Source organism: Rhinolophus sinicus, chromosome 3 (assembly GCF_057876585.1).
Source record: "Rhinolophus sinicus isolate RSI-liver-muscle chromosome 3, RSI-T2T, whole genome shotgun sequence".
NCBI classification, from domain to species: Eukaryota; Metazoa; Chordata; class Mammalia; order Chiroptera; family Rhinolophidae; genus Rhinolophus; species Rhinolophus sinicus.
This window is the reverse complement of record NC_142503.1, coordinates 176,911,336-176,934,962: the sequence shown is the minus strand read 5'-3', so window position 1 is coordinate 176,934,962 and position 23,627 is coordinate 176,911,336. Positions and strand designations below refer to the sequence as shown.

The following is a 23,627-nucleotide window of genomic DNA, read 5'->3' as shown; positions in this document are numbered from 1 at the left end:
TTCAAGACTCAGCTGAGGCTTACCTCTTCTAGGAAGACAACCCTGACCTTCCTGTCTGGTTGGTGTGGCTCATCCAAACCCACATGCCCCGTGTTCCTCAGCCTCGTGGTTCTGCATTGTCACTGCCTGCTTCTCCCTCCCCCACCTTTCAAATATGAGTCCTTTAAAGGTGGGGACTGCTTTAGTTCTCACTATACCCCAAGGTCCAGCAGACAGGAGGCATGGTGGCACAGAGTAGGGAATCTACAAATACTGGCTTATGAATTAGTCATTCTTGGTTATGTTTTGGGTCTGGAAGGCCTATCGCCCCTTGGCTTATTTCTAAAATCTACCCAACCAAAGCCTAAATTAAATGTGACCTTCTCCATGAAGCCTTTCCCTCCCCCAACGTTAGGAGTACTTGCTCCCTCCACTGAGGTTCGTTGACATATATCACTTCTCCCCTGTTTTGTACCAATTTATGAAAAATCTCAATACCATGAAACCTTGAAAACCCAAAGGAGCGAATGCACTCAATAAACAGCCAAGGATTCATCCATTGGGAATATGGGCATTATGCCAGGAAAAGAAGAGACTGGCTGGGCAGGTCACATCAAATAATTACTCTGCTTGCTTGTAGAATTGGGCCTACTATCTTTATTCTCTCTCCATCTGGAGAGAATTGCTTTTTGAGGATTGTTTCCATGTCTGGTTTATTTTTATTTCACCACCTGTGCCTAGCACAATCCCTCCCTCATAGAAAGCCTCCAATGGATGAATGAATGAATGAACTGAGTTAGTGGGAAGAGCAAGCATTTGGTTTCTATTTGATTCTACCCCAAAATAAGAGATTTCAGAGCATCTTATCCCTAGGAGCATCTTACCCAGATTTTGATTTTCTTTCCTCTGTGCTTTGAGAGTTTTGTGAAGGGTGTATGAACACCTCCACCCACATCCCCAAGAAGAGAGAAAACCAGATTGCAGTTTTGATGCCTCCTGTTCAGAGTGTCTAGAACATACCCGAGCTGGTTCTGGATCTCAGGGAACCAGTATGGCCGACCAGCTGCCAAGGCCATGACTGGTTGTTCTGTAGATGAATGGATGCGTAGAGGGTGAGCTTGTTCTTGTTTTTTAAATACCCCAGAACTTAAAACTCCTTCAGCTCCCACGGCCCGCTAGGAATTGCACTTATTTGGCATGGCTTCTGTGACATACCTCCTCTTTCAAATGAACTCTGGCTCTTTATAATGCCTGCATCTCCTTCACTTACTTCTCTCTCTTATTCTGTGTGCCTTAAAAAAGTCATCTAGAACGGTTGACACTTGTTATAGAAATGCCATCCTTCCCTGCTTCCAGATGGGCATCTCCTCACAGCTTTGACTCGTGGTCTGCTGAAATAGCCTTCAAACTTTTGAGAAGTAAACAGATTTGGGTGCCCCTTGTGGTTCAGGCACTTGGGTCATTGGTTGCACCCCAAATGTTCCTTTGGATGGGTGGCATTGAACACATATTTGAGCTGGCTACTAACATATACTTTGCTAACTGATGTAAAGGCTGAATTTGAGAAGGCTGCACAGGATGGATTAACATGACTGAGAAATGCCTTACCTTTTCCTGGTCACACACACTGTCTAGAGCAGGGGTGTCCAAACTTTTTTCAACATTTTTTACCAAGGGCCATATGTGGTGAAATACACAAACAGCCGGGCCACTCACTGTAGGTGAAGTACGTATTGCCTCACCTGGTTTATTTACGTAAACTAAACATATTTTTGGAATTTGCTGCGGGCCAATTAACAATGGATTGCGGGCCGCAGTTGGCCCTCGGGCCGCAGTTTGGACACCCCTGGTCTAGAGCAATGCTGTACAATAGAAATACAACATGATCCACAATTTTTAGTTTCCTAGTAGCCACATTAAAAAAGGTAAAAAGAAACAGGTGAAATTAGTTTTCATAACATTTTAAATTTAATCCAGTAAGTAAAAATATTGTCACTTCAACATATAATCAATATGAAAATTATTGAGATACTTGACATTTTTTTGTACTAAGCCTAAGAAATCTGGTATATATTTTATACTTGCAGGACATCTCGATTTGGACTAGCTACATTTCCAGTGCTTAGTAATCACAGGTAACTCATGGTTTCATGTTGAACAGCACAGTTTTAGAATGTCCAGGTGGGGTGGGGAAATGTTATTCTGGGCCCACTCTATGCTCCAAATTAAACTGCCTAACCAATCAAGGTAAAAGAGATGGAGTATATCCCTAGAGCTTTAGAAATGGTATTTTAAAAGTGTCTTGGTATTATAATCAGCAAGAGAATACAAGCAGTTATTAGGTTGGTACAAAAGTAGTTGTGGTTTTTGCAATTATTTTTAACCCTTTAAACCACAATTTCTTCTGCACCAACCTAGTATATGACCCCTAGCTGAAACAGTAATTATTATTTTGTTCTCATCAAAGCTGTTCTCTGCTTATTTTTCTTGGATTAATTGAGTTTAAAAACTAACCCTGACAGACAATTTCAATTTTTGACATGTCATTTTATTCAGATCCCCTATATTTGTTATGCCAACAGGAAAGAATTAAATATCTGTATAAAGAATAATAACACGTATTGAGAGCTTGCTATATGCTAGATGGTTGACATGTGTTACCTTATTCAATCCTGGAAAGAACCATATGAAGTAGGTTCTATGATTATTGCCATTTTTCAGATGAGGAAACAGACATTCAAGTTGCTAAGTAAACTATCCCAAGATTACCTATCTGGCAAGTGGTGAACTCAGACAGGTGGATTCCAGAGCTCACACTTCTAACCATAAACAGCACTTCCTGGAAGTATTAATCTAAAATTTAACATTTTCCAAAACTTTTCTAAGTTCTGGTCTCCTTTTAACATGTCCACTCTAAGCCCCCTTGCTTTTGAGCATTCTGGCAAAAAATATGTCTTTTGTGGGGTGAGATCAGTACATTTAAAGGCTTATTTGAGAAATTTGGCCTCGTTATAGATGGGTCAGGCCATTTGTAAATTGACAGATAGAACTTGCCTTACTGTAGAAAAAAATCTTGATGTATGATGTAAAAAACACACAAAAAAACAAGTTAAAATAATAACATGTTTTAGAACTGATAACAAGTAAATTCACAACAATTCTGTTTATTTAAAAGTCATACCTGTATTGATAGAGTTAAAATGATATTCTATTAGGTAATAAAAAGCAAGGCTATCCTACTTTTTAAAAAATTCTGTCTTTAATTCATTGTTTTTTTCAATTCGATCATTATAAAATGTAACTTAAATGTTTTAGTTCTGGATTAAAATTTCTCAAAGTGAAGACAGATCTGGTCTGCCATTTTCATGTGTGCAGGATAGTTATGAATTTTGCTGGTTTCTGCATCTGGGCCTTAACACAATAAATGATTATACAGGCTTAAAATATATACTTTTTCTTTAATATGTAGTAAAAATTAATTTTCCCTTTATTAAATTGTAAGTCTTTTCAGGACAGGCTGTACATTTCCTGCTTACTTTATCAAGTTGCATATGTTAAAATATGCTGTTGTCTTCCAATCTGAATTGCTGTAATTTTGATATATCAAAGAGGCTGGTGGGAGTTCTGAGTGATACTTCAAACTCATATTTCTTGTGTCAGAATACCGTGCTTGCTTTTTAATGTTGTCAAGGCCCACCTCAGAAAAGTACTAACATTTGAACCAATCCCTTGACAAATTAATAAGGAAGGGAGTTTTCAAACTTTAACTTTAGAAAAGAGGATAACTTTTGAAACTGCACAATTCTGTACAAAGAAGTTACAAAGCAGTCTATAGAAGTTGACTCTGCTATAAACTAGGCAGAAAGAAGGGGTTAAAATTTTCAGGTCTTACAAACATACTGTTTCAGCCCTGTTCTGTTTATCTGTAACTCTAATAGTGTATGGAGTTGAACTCTAAAAGTTCTAGAACTTTAAAAAAAAACTTTTAATTTTATTCATTGCCTTGAGAGGAGCGCTGAGAAAGGAAGTGAGAGGGCACAGCTTTGAAGAACTGGCAATTTGGCCTCTCCTCTACCCCTTTCCACCCCTCCCCCACTATCTTAGCTATTTGACCCGATTAAACAACTTTGGGATGGTAGCCAGATTTCTGTATGCTAATGAGGCCCCCTATTCAGGATTTAGTGCCATTTCGTCCACCCAGACCTTCCCGACTGCCCAGTGGAAGCCTGGCTTCACAGAAATTTCCCAGTTTTGTCAGGGGTTCGCCACTGACTTGAAGCAGACACAGACTCTGAACACCTCGGGTCACATCAGATTATTCATTAGCAAATTCTTTTCACCTTCTATCTAAGTAGTGAAAGTTGACGCCAGAATCGCGTGTGCTACTCACCAAAAAGAAGTTCTGGCAACACCCAGTCTAGGTTCTACAACTTCTTTCTAGTTACTTGTATTCCTATTAGCAAAATACGTTTCCGAAAGTTTCCTTAAACCTCCCCTACCCAGGTCAGAGCGCCAGGTCTCACTCGACTTTCCAGTCGCTCGGAATCTGATCATTGCAGAAGTTTCTGGTGTGTTTGTGTGTCGAACAGAAGAGATGGTAGTGGGGAACCACGCGGAGTGACCACCGCGCATTATTACGTAATGAAAGCCCCGGCGGCTGGAGAGAGGCGGCCTGACATTGAGACATTCCAGGGGGTGGGGAGTTGCTGTCCTGGAGTCGCCAGGAACGGCGGAGGCAGTTCCAAGAAACCAAGAGGAAGGTGGCCGAGATAAAGAAAACACTTCGGGAATGAGAATATTAAAAAGCCGCAGGACCCAGAGCACTAGCAAACGGCTGGGCACGTGTAGTAATTTGTTAGAAGAAACGGCTGCCTTCCAATTTTTGCCCGGGAACAACGGAATTTGCCCTTTGGGGGATTAACAACGTAATAGCAAAGCCAAAAGCTAATGAATGGAGTTCAATGGTTTGTTGAAAATATTTCTGTCCGAGAATGCAAACTCTCTTGCAGTTAGTTAGAAAGTAGGGACTCAGACCAAAACCAGAATACTCTCCCGTGCGTTTCCACTTTCCCCAATCCGAAAAGGAGCTGCTCGAGCGGTACTGCCCCTTTAAGACCTGCTCGCTCTCGGGCTCTACAAAAGGGAGTGACCTCTGGGCTTTGACAGCTCCCCTAATAACTACCACCGTGCAGACCCCGCCCACCTGGCGACCGGTTGCGCCGATTGGCCAGCAGGCCGGTATCCTGTGCTCTGATTGGCTCGCCGCTTCCCCTGAGCGAACCTTTAGAACTCTGAGACAGACAATATTCTGTTACATTGTAGCAAAATGGCGACTGTCATTCACAACCCCCTGAAAGCGTAAGTAAGACTAAAAAATGTACATATTCCGCGTGGTTTCAATATGAAAAAAAAGGCGCCTTCTGCGTGCCCAGCGCTGCCAATGCACTGCACTTGCAGGCGCTTGCAGCCGTGGCGGGGCTTCTCTTTTTTCTTTCAGCTCTTACTTGTTCATCTTTTTTTTCCCCCTCAACGCGCAGAAATGTTAGGAGATGCAATTAACAAGAAGAAAATTGTTACATTTGTGTTCTGCTTAATTGGCAGACGGAGAGAGAGATGGGATGTCGGCAGGGGAGCCTGGCGCTCGAGCACTCTGCAGCTAGGGGGTCGTGGGCAGCTCGGGGACAGCACCGTCCCCCGAGTGCCCGGCCTCGCGTGGCGGCGAGCGTGGCGCAGGGGGCGGCTGAACTGGGGTAGAGCGCCGGGCAGGGGCCGCCTGGGTGCACTTGGCTAAGCCCCGCATCTCCGGAGCCCGCGGCCCCCGCCCGGCAGCTCCGTCTGCCTGGGCGAGCAGATCGCGGCAGCTCTGGAGTTTGCAGGGCGCTCTCCGCCTTCCGATGGCTGGCAGGGAGTTTGTGCTAACCTCCCGGAGTTGCGAGGACCGCAGGGGGAGCAGCGGGTCCCGGGAGCCCTGGGGCCCAGGTGGTTGCCCGCGGCTTTCCTGCTGGGGCAGCCCCAGGAGCGTGACGGGGCTCCCGGCGGTCGCCGGTGTGTTTGTGGGCGAACTGGCTGTAGTAAATTAGCGACTCGCGTTAACTTGGGGTTGATTTGGAGTCAGGGAAGCTGCAGGTCTCATGAATGGTGTTGTCGCCTTCTCTGGATGAAAAGCCGAGACTGGTGGAGAGGCAGCTTGGGGCTCCCGGCCCGAGCAAGGGGCAGGTGCCTCTGGCCGCCGCCGGGAGACTTTGAGCGGACGCCCAGATCCGGGACGGAGGGGGGAGGGCTGCGCGAGGACACGCGGGGGCCAGTCCCCGGGTCCGACAGCCAATTCCTGCTTGCCTGCTTTCCTCCTCTTTTTTATCCTGGCTTCCTTCCTTCCTTCCAGTCGGTGGAACTGTTAAGCCGCTAAGTCCGCTCGCGATTGCGGAGCTGGGGGTGGCTTCGGAAAACTAGCGTCGCTCTAAAAGGGGAGCTATTGGCAGTGATGTTGGCAGAGGGGTGCTCCCTCCAGATGAAGGCGCGACGTGGATGGGGTCTGCGCCTGGGGAATCGGGTCTTCCTAGCTGGGCTGGAAGACGTGGGAGAGGGGAGCGGAAAGGTGAGGGTTGGGGGGCGTTTGGTGCCGAATTCTCGCGGGTGCGTGGCAAATGCCCACCTAGATTCTTTCAACTCCGCGCATCGGCGCCCGCATCCCGGGCTCCTACTGGAGTTGAAATCCAGGTTCACACCGTGGGGCGCAGGGGGATTCCTCATGCGAAGGAACGCACGGAGAAAATGGAACGCGTTGGCACTAGCTCTCTCCCATCAGTAATAGGGAAAAAGGGTAAGAATGTCACAGGTCTCAGAGTTTCAAATATATTACGTATATATATTAAAGCTGCGGTTAAGAGGACATTTGAAGCTGAGGCTGATCAGAGAACAGCTCCCGACATCAGTTCTCGCTCTGCAGCTCGGATACACTGCACTTGAACGCCACAGTCTTTCACCCAAGAAAGAAAATGTTTTATGGCAGAATAGATGGGCGTAACTTCGCAGTATCCTAGCTGGTCGCTCGCGCTGCCATACCGCTGATGCTGTGAGTTTCTACCGAACCCGTAGCTGGTTTGCTGTTTCCCCATTTCCAGCCAAAATCACATAATCGGGCTGATGCCAACTGGTAAACTCAAGTTAGAGAAATCTCACATGTGTGCCAGGTTTGTTTCCTATTGGGAAAGTGCTACCCTGGTTACCCTGGAGCCCGCTTACGCGCCGGCGGGCGCAATATTTCTACGCTCCAGGATTCTCCTGCTTGCTCCAGTTTTTTTGTTTTGTTTTGTTTTTGGACCGCAGAAGGGTGCGTGTTTGGGGAGGGTGTCTGTGTGGGGTACGGTTAGAGGTGGGGGAAGGGACAGAGAAGCAGTCTGGTTAGTGGAATTAGTTCTGAATATTATACTTTATATAATTAGAAGCAGTGGCAATGTGATGTATTTGTAGTTATGTGTCGCCATACACTCACACTAGCGTACACACAATACTCCTGCGGCTTTCTCTAGGTGGGAGTGGAATGGTCCTTTGTAATTAGCTGCTCCTTTTTGCACCCCAACCCCTTTCCCTGGGGTTAAGGGGGTATAAATAATACCCCTGACCAGCCGAGCCTCCTGAGCCCTGGACAGTTTTTAGACTCCAAGGCAGGAGCACGCACGTCATTATTGGAAGACCTACACCATCTGCTTTTATTTTTTAAAACAATTTGTTTAATAAAAGATCTAATTTTTTCATTTGTTTTTAAAAGTTGCTGATCAGGAAACAATACACACGTGAATAAATTATGCATGGGATAAATTAGAACAAAGCACATAGACCAAGCAGAAAGGATAGATGGTGGTGGGAGGAGTGAAGCCGGGAGAATGGTTTGGAGAGCTATGTTTTTGGCCTCCTGTGTCCCCTCTGACAATGAAACTGAGCTGAACGACATTAGCATTTTCTGTGTACCTTCTGATTCTTTCTCTCCCCTAGACAGGAAGAAAGAAAAAGAAAAAAAAAAAAAAGAAAGAAAAGAAAGACCAGGGACGCCCCCTATAGAAACTGGTCATACAAAGGTTTCCTCTAGGATTGCGGGACAAAGTGGTGGTAGGTAAGGTTCTGGGAAGAAACAAGCGCAGGTTTCATGCAGCACCTCTGTAGGGCTCTACCTACACTGAGTATGGACCATTTTTCATTTATACTAGCTTTTTCCATGTGGGACATTCAATAATTCAACAGCTCAGGTAACTGCATGGCACAATTTGAATCTCATTGTTTTGGGGTCTTCCTTAGGGCTCCAAACTCCTGGAGCCACATCTCTCAGGAGTTTGGCTTTCTTCCTGCTTGTCTTTGATCTCCCCTCAACTCCCTTTCTGATTCCTCCTCCATGTACCCTTCACTCCCTTCTCTCTGAAGCTGACAGCCTGGCTTCTCTCTCTGTTGTTGCCTTTAACATCTTATTACTGCCCAACAGGGTGTGAGAGGCAGAAACTGGAGCTGCCTGTACTGATCAGATCACAAAGGGGACTCAGCAGGTGGCCCCACAACCTGGCAGTCACATCTGGACAAATAGAATTTAAAAGCATCAGTGGACATGTATAATGTGTAAGTGGGTATTACACATTATTTAATTTAGCAGCTACATTGTCTGAGCCTAAATGTCTGAGCCCTCATTTATTGCCGTTACAAGCAAGGTAAGGGCCATGTGGTAAAGTAAACACATGTAGGCAACAGAAACATGGATTTGAGAAAGGCCTATGTGTAAGTCAGTCACATTACATAGTGTGTTCTGGCTGATTTCTGCGTACCCAGGAAGCATAATGGTTTTAATATAAATTCTAATCTTGCTGTTCTAGTTCAGGTAAACCACCCTCCCTCAAATCTGCTATCAACACTTGAAACAACTTACTTTTATTAAGTTATCAAGCCCCTGGTTTGTATGCACTTAACTGGGAATGTCTGCCACCTTCTGCCAGACTTGATTATGCACATATGTATCTATTATTACAACTGCCTACTTAGAAAAGAATAACTGTTATTATTATTTAATTATTCCATATAAATCAACAGGGCTTTCTGTCAAGTAACTGTAAAGAATGAGACCAGTAAACAATTTTCTCATGCTTATAACTAAACATACATAATTGAAACTTTCTTTTGTAAGGAGTTTTCCGTGCTTAGAGGTGTGTGTTTATATCCGTTTTGTTATTGAGGACACAACTCTGGGAGAAGTAAATCTACTGACTTAGCTAAGGTCAAACAGCAGGTCGTGTGTGTAGATGGACCTTAAATCTTCATCCTGTTATATACTCTGATCTAGATACACCCATTCTAATCTAAAGTGGTTTTGTTCCTGTGAAAGTTGTGTAATTGTTGCCATTTAGAAGCCAGGCCTCACTCTTGCTATAGCGCTCAGTTTAGATATCAGAGAGGAGGGGGTAAGGGAGACACATTCCTGCTTCTAATCTCCTCTTAGCTGTTTCTGCTGGGGTGGGGGAATGACGGGAGGTACTAAGTGGGGAACATTAGGGTTGGGACTTTGTGAACTTGCAGCCTTTTATGGACATTATCATAGCCCTTATGAAAGAGGACCCTCAGACATTTTAAACCAACAGAGGCCTAAGAACCACCTTCTGCAGCTGCTTCTGGTTGCCACTGCAGAAAAGAAAAAGCCCTAAATTCTCCAAAGTTCATTAGCACGCATTATTTTTCAGTCTGGTTTTGATGAGATACCTGTAAAGGAGATTAATTTCTGCCAGAACATAAGTGGAGGCATTGTCACAGGGCAAATCTCTGAAAGTAGCCCTGCCTGCAGACCACCTGGGAGACATCCACAGATCACGGTGGAATGCGAACCGCTCAGATCCTTAAGGTGGGCTGAAATTCAGAGGCATCTTAATTGGAGACTTCTCATCTTCCTCTTTCTTTTTGGAAATATGCAGGTAGCTGGAATTTGAATGCATCTGAGAAAGACCATAATGTCTAAAGCTGTTTCAGAGCCATCTGCTCAGATCAATGCAAAAAAGAAAATGTCACAGTCAGCATGCTTTGTTTTGAGCAGGCACCAGAAAAAGAAAGGGAAACTGAGGCTGATTTTCAGTTTCAAAGTGTAGCCACGCTGAGTGTAGTGGTGGTCGGGTGTGAGGTCATAAAAAGGCACCAGAATCCAGGCCTGTTTATTATCCCAACCTCTGCAAAGTAACTCGTGGTTTTTGAGTATTCGGAAAGTCACTGGAACACAGAAATGTAGCCAAATGTGGCAAGCACTTGGCCAAAGAAATGCCACACTACTGGAATAGGTTTTGCCCAGGCAGGTTTCCCTGCAGGGCCTATGTAAGCATGACCCTAGTTTTAAATAGTCTTTAAATATGTAGGTATTTAACAAGGAAAGATAAAGAGTGGCCTGGGGGGTGGGGTGGGGATAGATGAGTGGATAAAACCATTCTGTGGTCTGGAACTCTGAAAAGATTGTTTAACACCAAGAGAGACTGATATTATGATCCATTGCAAGTTGGAAAGTTTACTTTAGTTGTGTGAGTGACTGAGGAGAGATGAGGTGTTGTGGTGTTTTTGTAATTTGTTTTTCTTATTGGTTCGGTTACTAGTGTTTCACAGTCTGTCAAACCATATGGATGAATGGAGCTTACATCGTAAAACTGTCACCAAAGGAAGGTTTTTGAAGCCTGTGATTTGCATCAGTTTTAAAAGCAGTGGTTAGGAGGTGTTGGGGGGTGGGAAAAGAGGGGCAGACTGTTTAGAGTTTCTAGGTAGTGTGTTTGTGAATAGTAGTGGGGAGGGTGGCAAGGGAAGAGAAGCCTTGAGGAGGCTAAAATTTAGCGGCTGTGTTTGGAAGCAGGGAGGGGTGAGGGGATTAGGCTCAGAGCTTCTAATAATGGGGTTCAAATAGCCCACATTGAGTCCTCCACCACCAAGGCCTCCGTTCTGAGCCTGGGGAACAGTGATGATGGTACATGTCTAATCCTTTTGCCACCCTCTCCACCGTCCCTGAATGCAGAGCCTGGTCATCTTAGGTTGCTGTAAAATGAGTGAGTTTATTGTTGTTACTTACTTCGAAAATCTGCTGTTTGTGTTAACCGCAATTGGAAGCTCCACCAGAAAAGATTTTCCAGTCCCCAAACTTTCACCTGCCATCACTGTGGTCGGATCTCAAACTCTCAAACTCCGTCCCTCTTCGTCGTGCACTTCTCACCAGTACCTAGTGTTTTGCAGCTGTGACTTCAGAGTAATGGAGGAGAAAAAAGAAGCAGCTCGGAGAGAGGAACCCAGAGCCTTGAGCTCTGCAACCAGCTAGCCATGTGATCTTGGACACAACTTCTCTGAGCTGCATATTCCTTGTCTGTAAGATGAAGGTGATGTACCTTGATTGCCCGAATTCTGTTCAAGTCAAAAACTTTGTGGCTCTTACTATGGTTAGTTAGGACAGGAGGACAGCTAGGGGCCAGAGTTCAAAGTCTTTCAAAGTGTGGCTCTAAAGAAGGGTGTGGCTCTTAAGATGGGAGACTCTTTGTAGTTTCATTTTCTCTGGTCCAGTCTTGCCACATTGTGCTACCACTTGGGATTCTAATCAGCATGGAACTTCCTCTCCCTTCTCAGGGCCTAGGGCTGAGGACCAGGTGGTGGACCATTTAGAACGCGGGCTTTGCTTCTGATTTTCTCTTTTGAACACTTTTCTTCTCATTAACACCCCAAACAGAATGGAGAGAAGAAAGAGAAGTGGGAAAACTAATTGGTCTATTTTGCTGTTTATAAGCACTCAGATAAAGTTTTTGGTTGTAGTAAAGACTGGAATTACTGAGAATATCTGTTTTTTTCTCTCTTTTCTTTAAATGTCTGGAAGGGGAAGCAAGTAAAAGATTTTTCTCCTGGATTTCATGTATTCATATCTCTGTGGACCTGCCCTCTCCTCCACCATGGCACCCATCCCAATTAACATGGAAATAAAGTGTTTATTTCATTCCCATTTGGGCAGCTGCAGATACCTGGCTGTTCAGAGAGCTGAAGTAGGTGGAACTGTACTTATGTCTCATTGAGCTTCCTCTAGTGTACCCTGTGTTACTGCTGAGAAAATGGAGGTATCCCGCAGACACACCGAAGCTGGCCCTACCTGGCTAGGTATTAGCAGTGTCTAAATTGGAATGCACTGCCTCTCCTTCAGTGACATGCCTCTAGAACATCCCAGGTTCCTCTGGGGTCACTATTATTAAGCTTTTCTTTGGTTGAAATCTCCCTTGGCAATTTTCTGTAAGCTTAAAGGAGGAAGAGGGGGTTGTAAAACCCATGAGAGAATTCACAAAAGCCTAAATTGTGAGACTTTGGCAAAATGAAAGAAAAAACAAAATGGTCACTCTGATCTTCAGCAGAAAGAGGCAGCCGTTAATTTTTTTTTCTCTAATTGTAAAAAAAAAGCATGTCATTTAACATTGATAACATATAAATATACCATTTTAACCATTTAAATGTATAATTCAGTGGCATTAAGTACGTTCATAATGTTGTGCGACCATTGATACTATCCATCTCCAGATTTTTTTTATCATACCAAACAGACACCCTCCCCCACCCCTAACCCTGGTAATCACCATTCTATTTTCTGTCTGTATGAATTTGCCTATTCTAAGGACCTCATATAAGTAGAATCATGCAATATTTGTCCTTTTGTGACTGGTTGATTTCACTTAGCATAATGTCCTCAAAGTTTGTCTACCATGTTACAGCATGTGTCAGGATTTCCTTTTTATGACTGAATAATATTCCATTTGTGTATATACCACATTTGTTTATCCATTCATCCAATGATAGACACTTGGGTTGTTTTCACTTTTTGGCAATTGTGAATAATGCTGCTATGAACATGGGCATAGAAGTAGCTGTTTGAGTCCCTGCTTTCAGTTCTTTTGGGTATATGTCTAGGTCCTCTTCATTTTCAGACTCTTTAAAATGTAGGGACTACGTTTCTAGATAGTACAGGCAGCCCCACCTTATAAACTTAAAGAAAAATAGTGACAGTATCATAGAATTCAACTTCTTTGTCCCCCTCCCCCGTAGGAATACCATTATTTAAGGGAGGTAGATAAATGTCCTGGAAACCCAGAAACTCACTTCCCTCTTCCTCGGCCCTTGTCCCCCTGCCCTGAGCGTAGGGACTCCCTGGAGGGTCAGGGTTTGGGTGTGGGGAGGCTCCAGGTGCTTAGTCTTAGTCAGCTGTTGGGTCTTGGAGTAAAGGTCTCCTAGGCAGAGAGGAGGTTCCATCTGGTAACGGGGTTGAGGGATCACCTGGGATGACAGGACAGCTTGAAAGGCAAGAGTTAGTAAACTAGGCCTGTCTTTTCATGTAGTGAAAAAAGCTTCTGTCTCCTTTCTCTTCCCTTCCCCTACACCCAGCCCTGCTTACCACCCCCACCCCCACCCAAATGAAATAATAGATGTGAAAACATTTCAGAAGGTGTAAAATACAAATGTGAGGCATTATTAGGAGAACTATAGTTTCCTGTAGCTGACTGAAGCCTTCTCATAGTCAGCAATACCTCATATATTAAACATTATTTTAATATATTAAAACGAAAACAAGTGAAATGAATCTGGCATTCCACATCATGTGTAACCATTGTTTCTCAGGAAATGCGAAGCCTTACTCATCCAGCTGTGTGTAAATAGCTCTGGGATGCAGTGGGATTTCCCATTGTCTGGGTTTGAAATAGGTGAGAATATGAGCTCAAGGGAAGTCCTCATTTCATTTCCCATTGGCCGCCATGAACTGAGTCCACCTTCAAAATCAGGGGAAACGGAAGCTCGGAGGGCAGAGGGACTCCTGGGAGAGGGAAGGGGTGAAGGTGGGCCTGGAGCTTAAATTTGCTAGTGCACAAGGAGGGTGAGCTGTTGACACAGGAGATCAGCAACAAGAATTGATTCCTTATACAGAGTAGACTATGGAGATCATCGTGATGGGGGTCAGATCTCAGAATTGAAGTTACATGTTGGTTGCCAGCCCTGGAAATGCTTCAGGTTCAAGTTTGCTGCAGAACTACAACATTACTTTATAAAAGCAAATTAAGTGAAAAACGTCATTCACACTCCCCATTCTCCTCAACTAATGACTCTTTAAACATCTTTGCTGCCAGTTGAGCTCAATGAGAACTGTCCCACCCTCTTTGGAGCTTTGTCATCCTGCCTGGCCAACAACTGACTGCCAGCCTGCCCCTCAGAACTAAGCGGCATAGTAGCCTCTCTCCCTGCATCTAGGAGCTTCCACTCCAAGGAAGGCCTCCAGTCTGTCTGTTTCTCCTTCCAGACCCTTGTTTGGCCCGGCAAAGTAAGTGCCTGTAAACCAGAAGCCTGACTTCTCCCCTAGGCTTCTCTTAGAGAAACCACTGTCAGTTGGGGGTGAGGGGCGGTGGGAGGCAATGTGGTGCTGAGGGTGGGGGAGGGCAGGGTGGATGGGGTAGTGGGAGTGGAGAGAATATATTCTCTCCTGCTAATTATTTTCCCCGAGGACTTAGCCAATGCAGAACCACCTATTATCATGGGAGTGCTCTATGGTGGTTCTGCCTGTGATGAATGCTAAGTAGAAACAAGCAAGAAAAATTAACAGGCGGCTGCTTCTGTCCACCTAATTAAAATGCATATCCAAATGCATAATTCCTTATGTTTCCCCATGCACACACTCCCCTTCCAATCCCAATTCTATGGAGCAGAAAAAAAAACACTTTCCCCCAATCATTTCTCTTGATTATATTTCCATCAAGGAAGAACAGGAGGGTTCCCTTAGACTAGAAAAGGGCTGTTCTTATAACACTTCTAAAATCTCTGGGTTTTTATTTAGATTGAGCCCGAAAATGCTGAACTATTTCTTGTTTAAAATGAAAAACAAAAACTTTATCTGACTGCAGAAAAAAGATGGAAAGGAGTAGAGAAATAAAAGGGGAAAAAAATAGAAAGCAAGAAAAAAAAGAAAGTTCCCACCATTTCTGCTGACCTTTTAATTTTGTGCTCAAAGTCTGGCTTGGGTCAGCAATAAGAATTTGGGTCTTTTCTATCTCCTCTTGGTTCTTTCCTGGACTTTGTACTGCTTCCCACAGCCCCCAAAACAAACATAGCCCAGGGTTTTGTAGCGAGATTTGAGAAGATGCATCTACCTGTGCAGATCAGGTAGAGAGAGAAAAAAACACCACACCACTACCACCACCACCAACACAAAAAAAAAAACCCCCGAAAGCCTCTGCGCCTCTGCGTTTGGGACTAGATCAGAGATGCAGACACCACCATCCCAAGTACGTTTTGAGTCAAACAAACAATACCTCTCTAGCCTTATCTACCTCCCTCTTTGTTCACTGATCATTTGCTCCCCCTCGGAAGAACAACTTTATTCAGTGTCATAAAATATTTAATGAGACAGGAAACTTAAGTCACTGTGTTCAATTTGATGTCACTGCCACCTATGTGACAGCCCCTCCTCCCTGGCTAGCCCCCCCCCCCCCCAAGCCCCTGACTGCCCTCCACAGCCGCCCCAGCTGTTGATTTATCAGGGCCGGCTGGCTCAGCAGTGCATGGAGATTGCTTTTAATTAACTCTCTTCATTTTTCCCAATCTTCAGGGAGCAGCAGCCCTTTAATGATTTTAATATTTTATCTGGATTTATCTCGCCTTATTTGTTGTTGTTTGACTTCCGCATTTGTTCTTCCTGAAGCTCTTCCAGACTGATATATTTATTTGCCCCTTCCTCCGACCCCCAAGACCTTTCTGGAGAAGGGATACTGATGGGTTCTGAAGAAGGCCCCGCCCTCCCAAGCTTTCTGCCACCTGCTCCGGCACAGGCGCCCAGTGTTGGCCTGTGCAATGGTTTGGATTAGGACCTTCGTTTTAGTAATCCTAGTCTCACCTGAAGGAGTTTCTGAGCTTTTCATTTAAAAAAAAACAAAAACAAACTTGGAATTTTAGAAAGAGAGATCTTTTTGCCTCTCTCGTTCTTGCTGCCTCCGTAAGGGAGGAAGCTGCCCTGGAGAGTGGGATAAAAACTGCTACCTGGGTTCCCCGTCAGCTGTAGTCTGAGGTCTGCCATCTTGCCCACCCCACCCTGACATAGTGCAATGGAACTGCTGCAGAATGATGACTTTCTGGCAGGGCTGGATGTAGGTGCGGTCAAGTCTGTGTGCCACTTTATTGTTCAGATGTAGCTGGGATCTGCTGAGCAACTGCTTGAAGAGTAATCGTAGGTAGAGGCTGAAAGAGGACGTGCAGAGGCACCGGTTGCCTTCTCCTTCAACCCTCAGTTTCCCATCTCTGTGCCTGCTCCCCAGGGTGGGAAAACACACCACCACCTGCACACCTTCCCAGCGCCCTTTCCAGCCTCCTTTTGGCTGCAAAGTGTTTCTTCCCCCAGTAGTCCCAGAGTGGTTTGGCAGAAAGACTTTCGTGGGGGCTACTTTTCCACAAAATGCCCTTTTGGAATCTCAGTTTGGTGTTACATCTTTAGGGTTATCCGTTGCTAGGCAACTGCCAACTAAAGTTTGAGCCTGATCTGGGGATTGCAGTGAATTACTCTGGGTGACTTGTATCTACATTTCGGGACTGGGCTCTGCAATCCCGTGTCTGGGAACAGGAGTTTGAGAAGACATTCTTCCATATGCCTTTATGGAAAGAAGTATTGGTTTTTAAAGTCTAGCCCAGTGCCTCGCACACAAATGTTTATTTTGGTGATGAAAATGGTGATTCTTTTTTTTTTTTTTTCCCCATCTCCTTGCACTCACCCCTTTAGCTCTGTCAGTTCTGAAAACCAATATGCTATGTGGGATCCTACGCTCGTATGTGGAGTATGGAGATGGAAAACTAGGGCTCTGCACCACAGTCTGGTTGGCGTTCAGGCTCCTAGGTGTCCTACTGAGTGTGGCTTCTTCATTTTCTTTGTCAATGGCAGACGCTTTTGAGAATCCTGTGAAAATTGTGGACTATCTCCCCAGAAAAAAATGCACGTGTGTGAACATCTCCATATGGCTTTATGGGGCTCACAGACCTTGAAGAGCCCATCAGTGGATACCCTAGAGGTCCATGGGCTCCAGGTTAAGAAGCTCAGAATGAGAGGTGAGGTAAACTTGTTATCTTGAGGGTCTGCTCTGTATCCCTGCTTAGAAAGAGGGTGCCCCTCACGCTCCCCCTATAGTGTCACCAAAGGGCTTGCAGCTTCTCCAGCTCTGCTCCAGGTATGCTCGATGAGCATCCACTTTCTCATCGCCCAGATGCTTCAAAGTCCCCTCTTTCCCACTGAGGCCCTTGCTGACCCTTGGGTAGAACTGGCCACACCTGCCCTTGGTCCCATAGTCCTAAGCATATTCTTCTCTCTTGGCCACTGAAATACTTCACTCTGGTTAGTTAGAATGTAAGGCCCGGGAGGATAGACAGGGCCGGTGCCTGCCTTGCCTTCCTAGCCCCGGAATCTAGCATAGCAGGCGCTATCTCATAAACACGTGTGGAATAACCAAGCAAAGGAAGCCACCAGGCAGACACACTGCTTTTCCCGCCTAATTTGCTGCTAGCCCTTTAGACTTGACGTGTTTCTCATCCTCTCCCTCAACTGCAGGAGTTTGGAAAAGAAAGACATCAGAATTCCTTTTCCCAAATTCTTCAGTTTCAGGGGTGGAAACACTGGCCTTACTTGCATGTAGCATGTTCGGCTGTGATGAATGTCAGCTTTATTTATTTTGGCCCCTTGTTTCTTTACCACATCCTTGTAGATATAGAAAACGTGGATTTCCCCCTCTTTGGTCTTGGGAAATAAAGACAAGTCTTTCCGCTTTGTTCTTTTTCAGGGACTAAGTAACTTAGGGCTTGTGACAAGCCACTGGTAAGTCTACCATATTTTTATTAAGTGCCTGATGTGTGCTCAGCTGTGTGTGGGGTTTCCTTTAGCCTTATTTATACCTGAGGACTTGTATGGGTTTTAAGATGGAGGAGACCAGAAGGTGAGAATAATATGTAGGTTTAGCCCAAGGCTGGCATCAGTGAGAGTCTACTGCCCGTCCTATTGAGTTTGGCGGTATCTGTAGCCCAGTGACTGTTTTCAGATACATACTCTCTGAGACATTGCCTGTTATATACTTTCATAGTACCAATGCCTAGATCAGGGGTGTCCAAACTTTTTCCAACATTTTTTACCAAGGGCCATATGCGGTAAAATACACAAACAGCCGGGCCACTCACGCGAGGTGAAGTACGTATTGCCTCACCTGGTTTATTTAAGTAAACTAAATATATTTTTGGAATTTGCTGCGGGCCAATTAACAATGGATTGCAGGCTGCAGTTGGCCCGCGGGCCGCAGTTTGGACACCCCTGCTATAGATAGATACAACTTTCCCTATGACTCCGTGTCCCAAACACATTCAGAGCAGATCAATTCACTCGACAATGAAACAAAAAATGATGTCCTGGGGATCACGTGAGGGCCTTTATTCCTCATATTGAGAGAGAGAGAAATGCCTATCATGGTAACTTTGCCATGTCCTCTCACCGCTTTTCCACGCTCCCGACCACTCAGTGTTGGAGCTTTCTGGAAGAAGGTACCACCTGGAGAGGCCTGGTTCTGTGTCGGGAGGAAGGTGAAGACCGAGGTGGAGTCGGGCTACCCAAGTCAAGTTTTCATTCAGATTCTAGTCCGCTAGATCTCCTTCCACGCAGAAAGCCAGAGAAAATGCTGATGGTGCATGACCTATGGGCTGTAGGAGCAGAATTGTACAAAAATGTTTGTCAACTCAGAAAGGTCATACTGTGCTAACACTTAGTCAGTCCTGCTGTGCAACCCCTCAGTGCAGAGGGCACACATGGGGCCATCCGCTTGTTCGTGCTCGTTTCCTTTCTGGGCAGCCATCCCAGTATAACAGATACTTATACATATTCTGTCCTCATTTATATAATTACACACATCTCTGGGGGATAGGGAACAGGTTTGGATCATTCAATTTTAGGTCAGTTATGCACAAGGTAGCTGAGATGAACACTGATCTGTAGAGATCTATGAAATGTGGAAAGTTCCCATAGTTCCCTGGTCCCAAACACACCAGGGGGCATTGTTTGCCATCTCAGGAGCTGGAGATCCCCGTCAGCTTGGTGGGCAAGTGGTGGCATGGAGCCTGCCTGGCTTGTGAGTCTGAAGGTAGGAACCTTTCTGAGACAGAGCTACTTCTTGCTATCCTTGGAGCAATAGGATTCTTGTTTTTTCATTTGAGGATCTGCCAAACAGAGAGGACCCATTAAGATTCCTCTTCTGGTGGTCATTTGTTCTCACCCATTACCTTTCTGGAATGGGTTCGGTTCCTGAGAAATACAGAATAAAAGAAGCTCTGATGGGTAGAACAATATTATTGCCCAGTGTTGCCTGGAGTTCCTGTCTCCTTTGTGACCCAGATGAACTGGGGTCGACAATGTTAAAGCTCTGAAATGTTCCTACCTTTCTCCAAGACCCGGCATTGGCAGCCTTGGGCAGTTCAGCTTCCTGGCATTGCTCCTCCAGGCTCTACTGTAGCTTTTCAAATCCCCAGGAAGGAAAAGCCTGCTGGTTACCCTTTCATTTTTCTTTTGCATTCTGCTTCTTATTTTATTTCTTGACTCAGATCTAAGCCTCTCCAGCATTCTCTGAGCCCTAGATGGAAGAATAATCCACTTAATGCTTCATATCAAGGGTTACAGCTCCAGCCTAGGTCTCCTTCTGACTTCTTGTCCTTTCATCCATGCCCCACTGACCTCATACTCCTTCCCCCACGTGCAGCACCCCTTGATCAAAAAGCACCAAAGGGGCACAAAAAGAAGGAAGAGTATTCCACTTTGTCCCCATGAGGGCACACTCAATCTTGTGACTGTGGGAGTGGGGAGAGGGAAGGGGGAAATGGGCAAAGACTGCACACAGCAAATGGGTGAGAAGAATGGGTGTATGAGGTTACAAGGGAGGGAATAACCTGGCACTAAATTAGCAGTCCAGCCCCCGAGGGGGGGACTGTGAATTAGGAAGAGAAAAGCGGGTCCCAGGTTGAGGTGTCAGAGAAGTTTTCAGGGAAGAGGCAGCTCTGAGCCGAATTGGGAAGGATGGTGGGATCTGGTCAGGCTCAAGGAGTATTGGGGGTTGAGGATGGGGAAGGTCAAGTGTAAAAGGTAAGTGAACAAAGATTTGAGAAGCATTTGGTCGCATTTGAGTCATGACTTAGAGAATCCCCTCCTTTTCTGGGGGAAGGAAAACCAGGTGGGAGGGAATGTGCAGAGGACGGCAAAAGGATTCCTGTGTCTGGATGGCAGTGTGTGTGTGTGTGTGTGTGTGTGTGTGTGTGTGTGTGTGTCCTAGTTCATGGACAGAAGGTAAAATGGGAAATAGCCTGGGGCCAGGCTGGTCTGAGTAGAGCCGCGGTTAGGCAGCCAGTTCCTGGGAAGAACTTGAACATTTCAGAGGCCAAAAGAGAGGCTTCAGGGGAGGTTGGGGTTGTCATCCTGTGTCCCCCAAAGGGGAAGGGGGAAGGTTGCCCACCTCCAGAGGCTCCCACTCTCACTAAGGTTGAGTTGAATCCTGGTTCGTGGTTTCCTTGATCATGTGTTCGGGTCCTTTCCAGGGCATCTCCCGGAGGGGCTGGCGGTCGGGGGGATACCCTGGGGGGCCTGTTTTGGTGTGAACCTTCCATTTTATCAGGTGCAGGTCAGCTCTGGCCAGCAGATTTGCTAAGTGGGGTTAAAAGCCTGTCTAAATGCTGGAGCTAAAGGCCTTTTTCCCTTTCAATGCTTTAGTCACCATCCCTTTTCTTTAAAACAACAACAACAACCCATAAATGGTATAAATAAAAATATACAAATCCAGTCCGGGGCGGAAAACATGAAAGCTCACCGTGGTAGCTCAACTGAGTCTGGTGCTCCAAGGATGAGTTTCATGATTCACATCGGGGGAGTGAGGCCGCAGGTCTCTCAGTCAGTGTTACCTCCTGGGGGCGCTGAGGTGTTTATTCTGAAGGTAGTGCTTCCCCACTCCCACATAGGCACCCCCCATTACCCATTCAAGCTTTCCACCTACATGTTGCCTACTCCATCCCAGAGGAAGGCCAAGGGGCCCAGGGAACCAACTTTTAGGGGGAAGGGGCATCCCACCAGTCTTTGGGATCCCTTCGAGTCTTGCAGTCTTTGAAAGTTCAAACACTCTGTCCCAGGGAGTGTGGCAAGCAGTGGCTGTGTGGCCTAACTTGGGTGCTGGCTCTGGAGTTGGAGAGTCTGGGTTCAAATCCAAGTCCCACGATCAAATCCAAGTCCCACGATCATGGGCAGGATTTCTAACCCCTCTGTGCCTCAGTTTCCTCGTCTGTAAAGTGGGAATGATAGTTTCTGCCTTTAGAGGGTTGTTAGAGAATTAAGTGAGTTAATATATGTAAAGTGCTTAGAAGAGTTGGCACATAGTACCCTCTTAACAGATGTTTGCAGTGACCCTGTGTTTCCATCTGTAGAATGCAAAGACATACTAGCTGGCTTTCCCCCCCCGCCTCACATTGGCTTAGGAAAATGAGATAATAAGTAGGAGAAGTTCTAATTTTCTTAGAAGAAAGATGTTCTAGAACCTTACGGCATTATTATTATTATTATTATTATTATTATTATTAATGTACTGTTTTACTCTTAGAGCAAATCTGCTAGAAGAGACTTTGAGAAAGATTTATCTATGGGACACTTTGTCCAGTTCAGATTATTACATGCTACTTAATTGGTGCTGATACCGGGTCCTTCTGAGAAAGAACAAGAATTTCACAAATGCAGAAACGACACATGGAGATGGACTGAGTCTCTGATGTGGCTGAACTACTTGCTCTCACTTCCATTCATTGCTGCCCCCTCCTCCTCCGAGGAGCATGCTTCCTGCCTGGGCGAGGATGCCCTTTGCACAGGTGGAGCAGGGCTCCGAAGTCCTTCAGACCAAGGTGGGAGGGAGTTGAGAGTTGGTCTGACACACGGAGGACCGTGGACACCTTGCTCACCTGCAGCCCTCCTGTCCCGGCGGGTGTGTGTAGACACCTTCCCAGCACACACTTTTGGTAGGCAGTGATTTGTGCTTGACAAGCTGGCATTCCAAACTCCAGATCTTCCAAACACCAGACCCCTATGTTATTTTTAACCGTCCAAAGTTTTTCCACGTGGTGTAATTGATGGGACTCGATAGCCTAGTCAGAGGACCTACACTTCAGCTTGTGTTGCATCCTTTGAATGGGAATGTGTCTGGTGACCAAGCAGAAAATCCTGTTTTCTGAAGTGACTGTTCTAAATCTTCCCGCCCACCCTACCCCCCACTCATCGGTGGGGAAAAGAAGCAAACACAAAGATAACCTGAGCTCGCCTGTTTCTGTGGCTCCAGATAGGAGGGAGGAAGATCATTTCTGTCTGTGACCTTCTCCCTGCTCTCTCTGAGTTCTGATAATGAGGGACAAAGCTACATTTTCAGAGAGATAACAGGAAGGGCATTGAGGAGGTTGGCACACAGTCTCTTCTAGCCTTCTTTCTCAGCCCCCGTCTTCTCCAAGGGGTAAGTCACATTCTCATGGTCCTCTGGGGACAGCCTGGGACAGATGCTCTTATTTAAGAACCTCAGCTTTATAGGTGTCCAGTGACCACCAACCTGTGATAATTGAGAAGATTCTCAGCTGCCCGAGTTCAGGGGAAAGTGTGCCACCTCACTCTGCCCTGTCATTTGCATCATGAATTTCTCCAACTGGTTTCTCATGTCTCTTCTTCAGTCACACGTCTTTCCACACCATGGAGCACTTGACATTTATCTTGTATTAGTTTAGCATGTACAATGTACCAGCTACTGTGTATACAATGGGTGTACAATGGTGAACAAAACCAACGTGGACCCTATTTTTATGGAGCTTATAGGCCAGTTGGGGAGACAGACATGAACCACATAAAAATATAAGTAAAAGTTGGATCTGTGTTATGTTGGAAAAGTCCAGGAAGATATAAGAGAGTATAGCAGGAGGAACTGTTCTAGTCTTGTGTGTGGAGGGAAACTCCTTGAAGAGGCAACATTTCATCTCAGGCAGAGGAACAGCATGTGCAAAGGTCCTGTGACATGATGGAGGGGACAAGGAAAGCAGTTGTAGTCAGAGCGTCAGAGAGAAAGGGAAAGTATGCTAAGAGAGGTGAGGAGGGGCTCGAACACGCAGGCCCTTGATGTGTATTTTAAGAGTGTATACTTTCTCCTAAGAGCCATGGAAGGGTTTAAGTTAGGAAGTGACTTGATCCAATTCACATTCTAAAAATTTCCCCCTGGTTACTGGGAGACTTAGCAGTAGGGCCAGGGAAGGACCGCATGAGTGAGTTCTGAGGAGGCTCTTCTGGGTCCAGTTTAGAAAATAAAAATGAGATATGAGCACGTACATGAAGGACCAGGCATTAGCTGCATAGGCTGTGACAACAGAGCTTTCCCTTTAACTGCTTCCCTCCTTCCTATAATTCCCAGTCCCATTTGATAGTTGACAGAAACTGATACCCCACCCCCATCCTTGGAAGTTTTCGATACTGTGAATAGATTACTTTTCCTCTCAAGTACAGTCTGAAGCAGTTTGCCTCTCTCTGTTGTCCCTGCTGCTCACTCCTACAGCGGGTGCCTTGGGGCTTCTCAAGG

General features: G+C 45.5%; 1 protein-coding gene across 2 annotated transcripts in view; it reads left to right on the top strand.

Moving 5' to 3' along the window:
* Positions 1–5,242: 5,242 nt before the first annotated feature.
* Positions 5,243–23,627, top strand: part of DPF3 (double PHD fingers 3) — a 255,312-nt gene continuing 236,927 nt past the window's right edge. For both annotated transcript variants that reach the window (XR_012494614.2, XM_019733356.3), the window contains exon 1: positions 5,243–5,337. Coding sequence is in view for 1 of the 2 variants with exons in the window: in XM_019733356.3 (XP_019588915.1) it covers positions 5,306–5,337 (32 nt within the window). In the remaining variant the exon portion in view is untranslated. The remainder of the gene's footprint in view (positions 5,338–23,627) is intronic.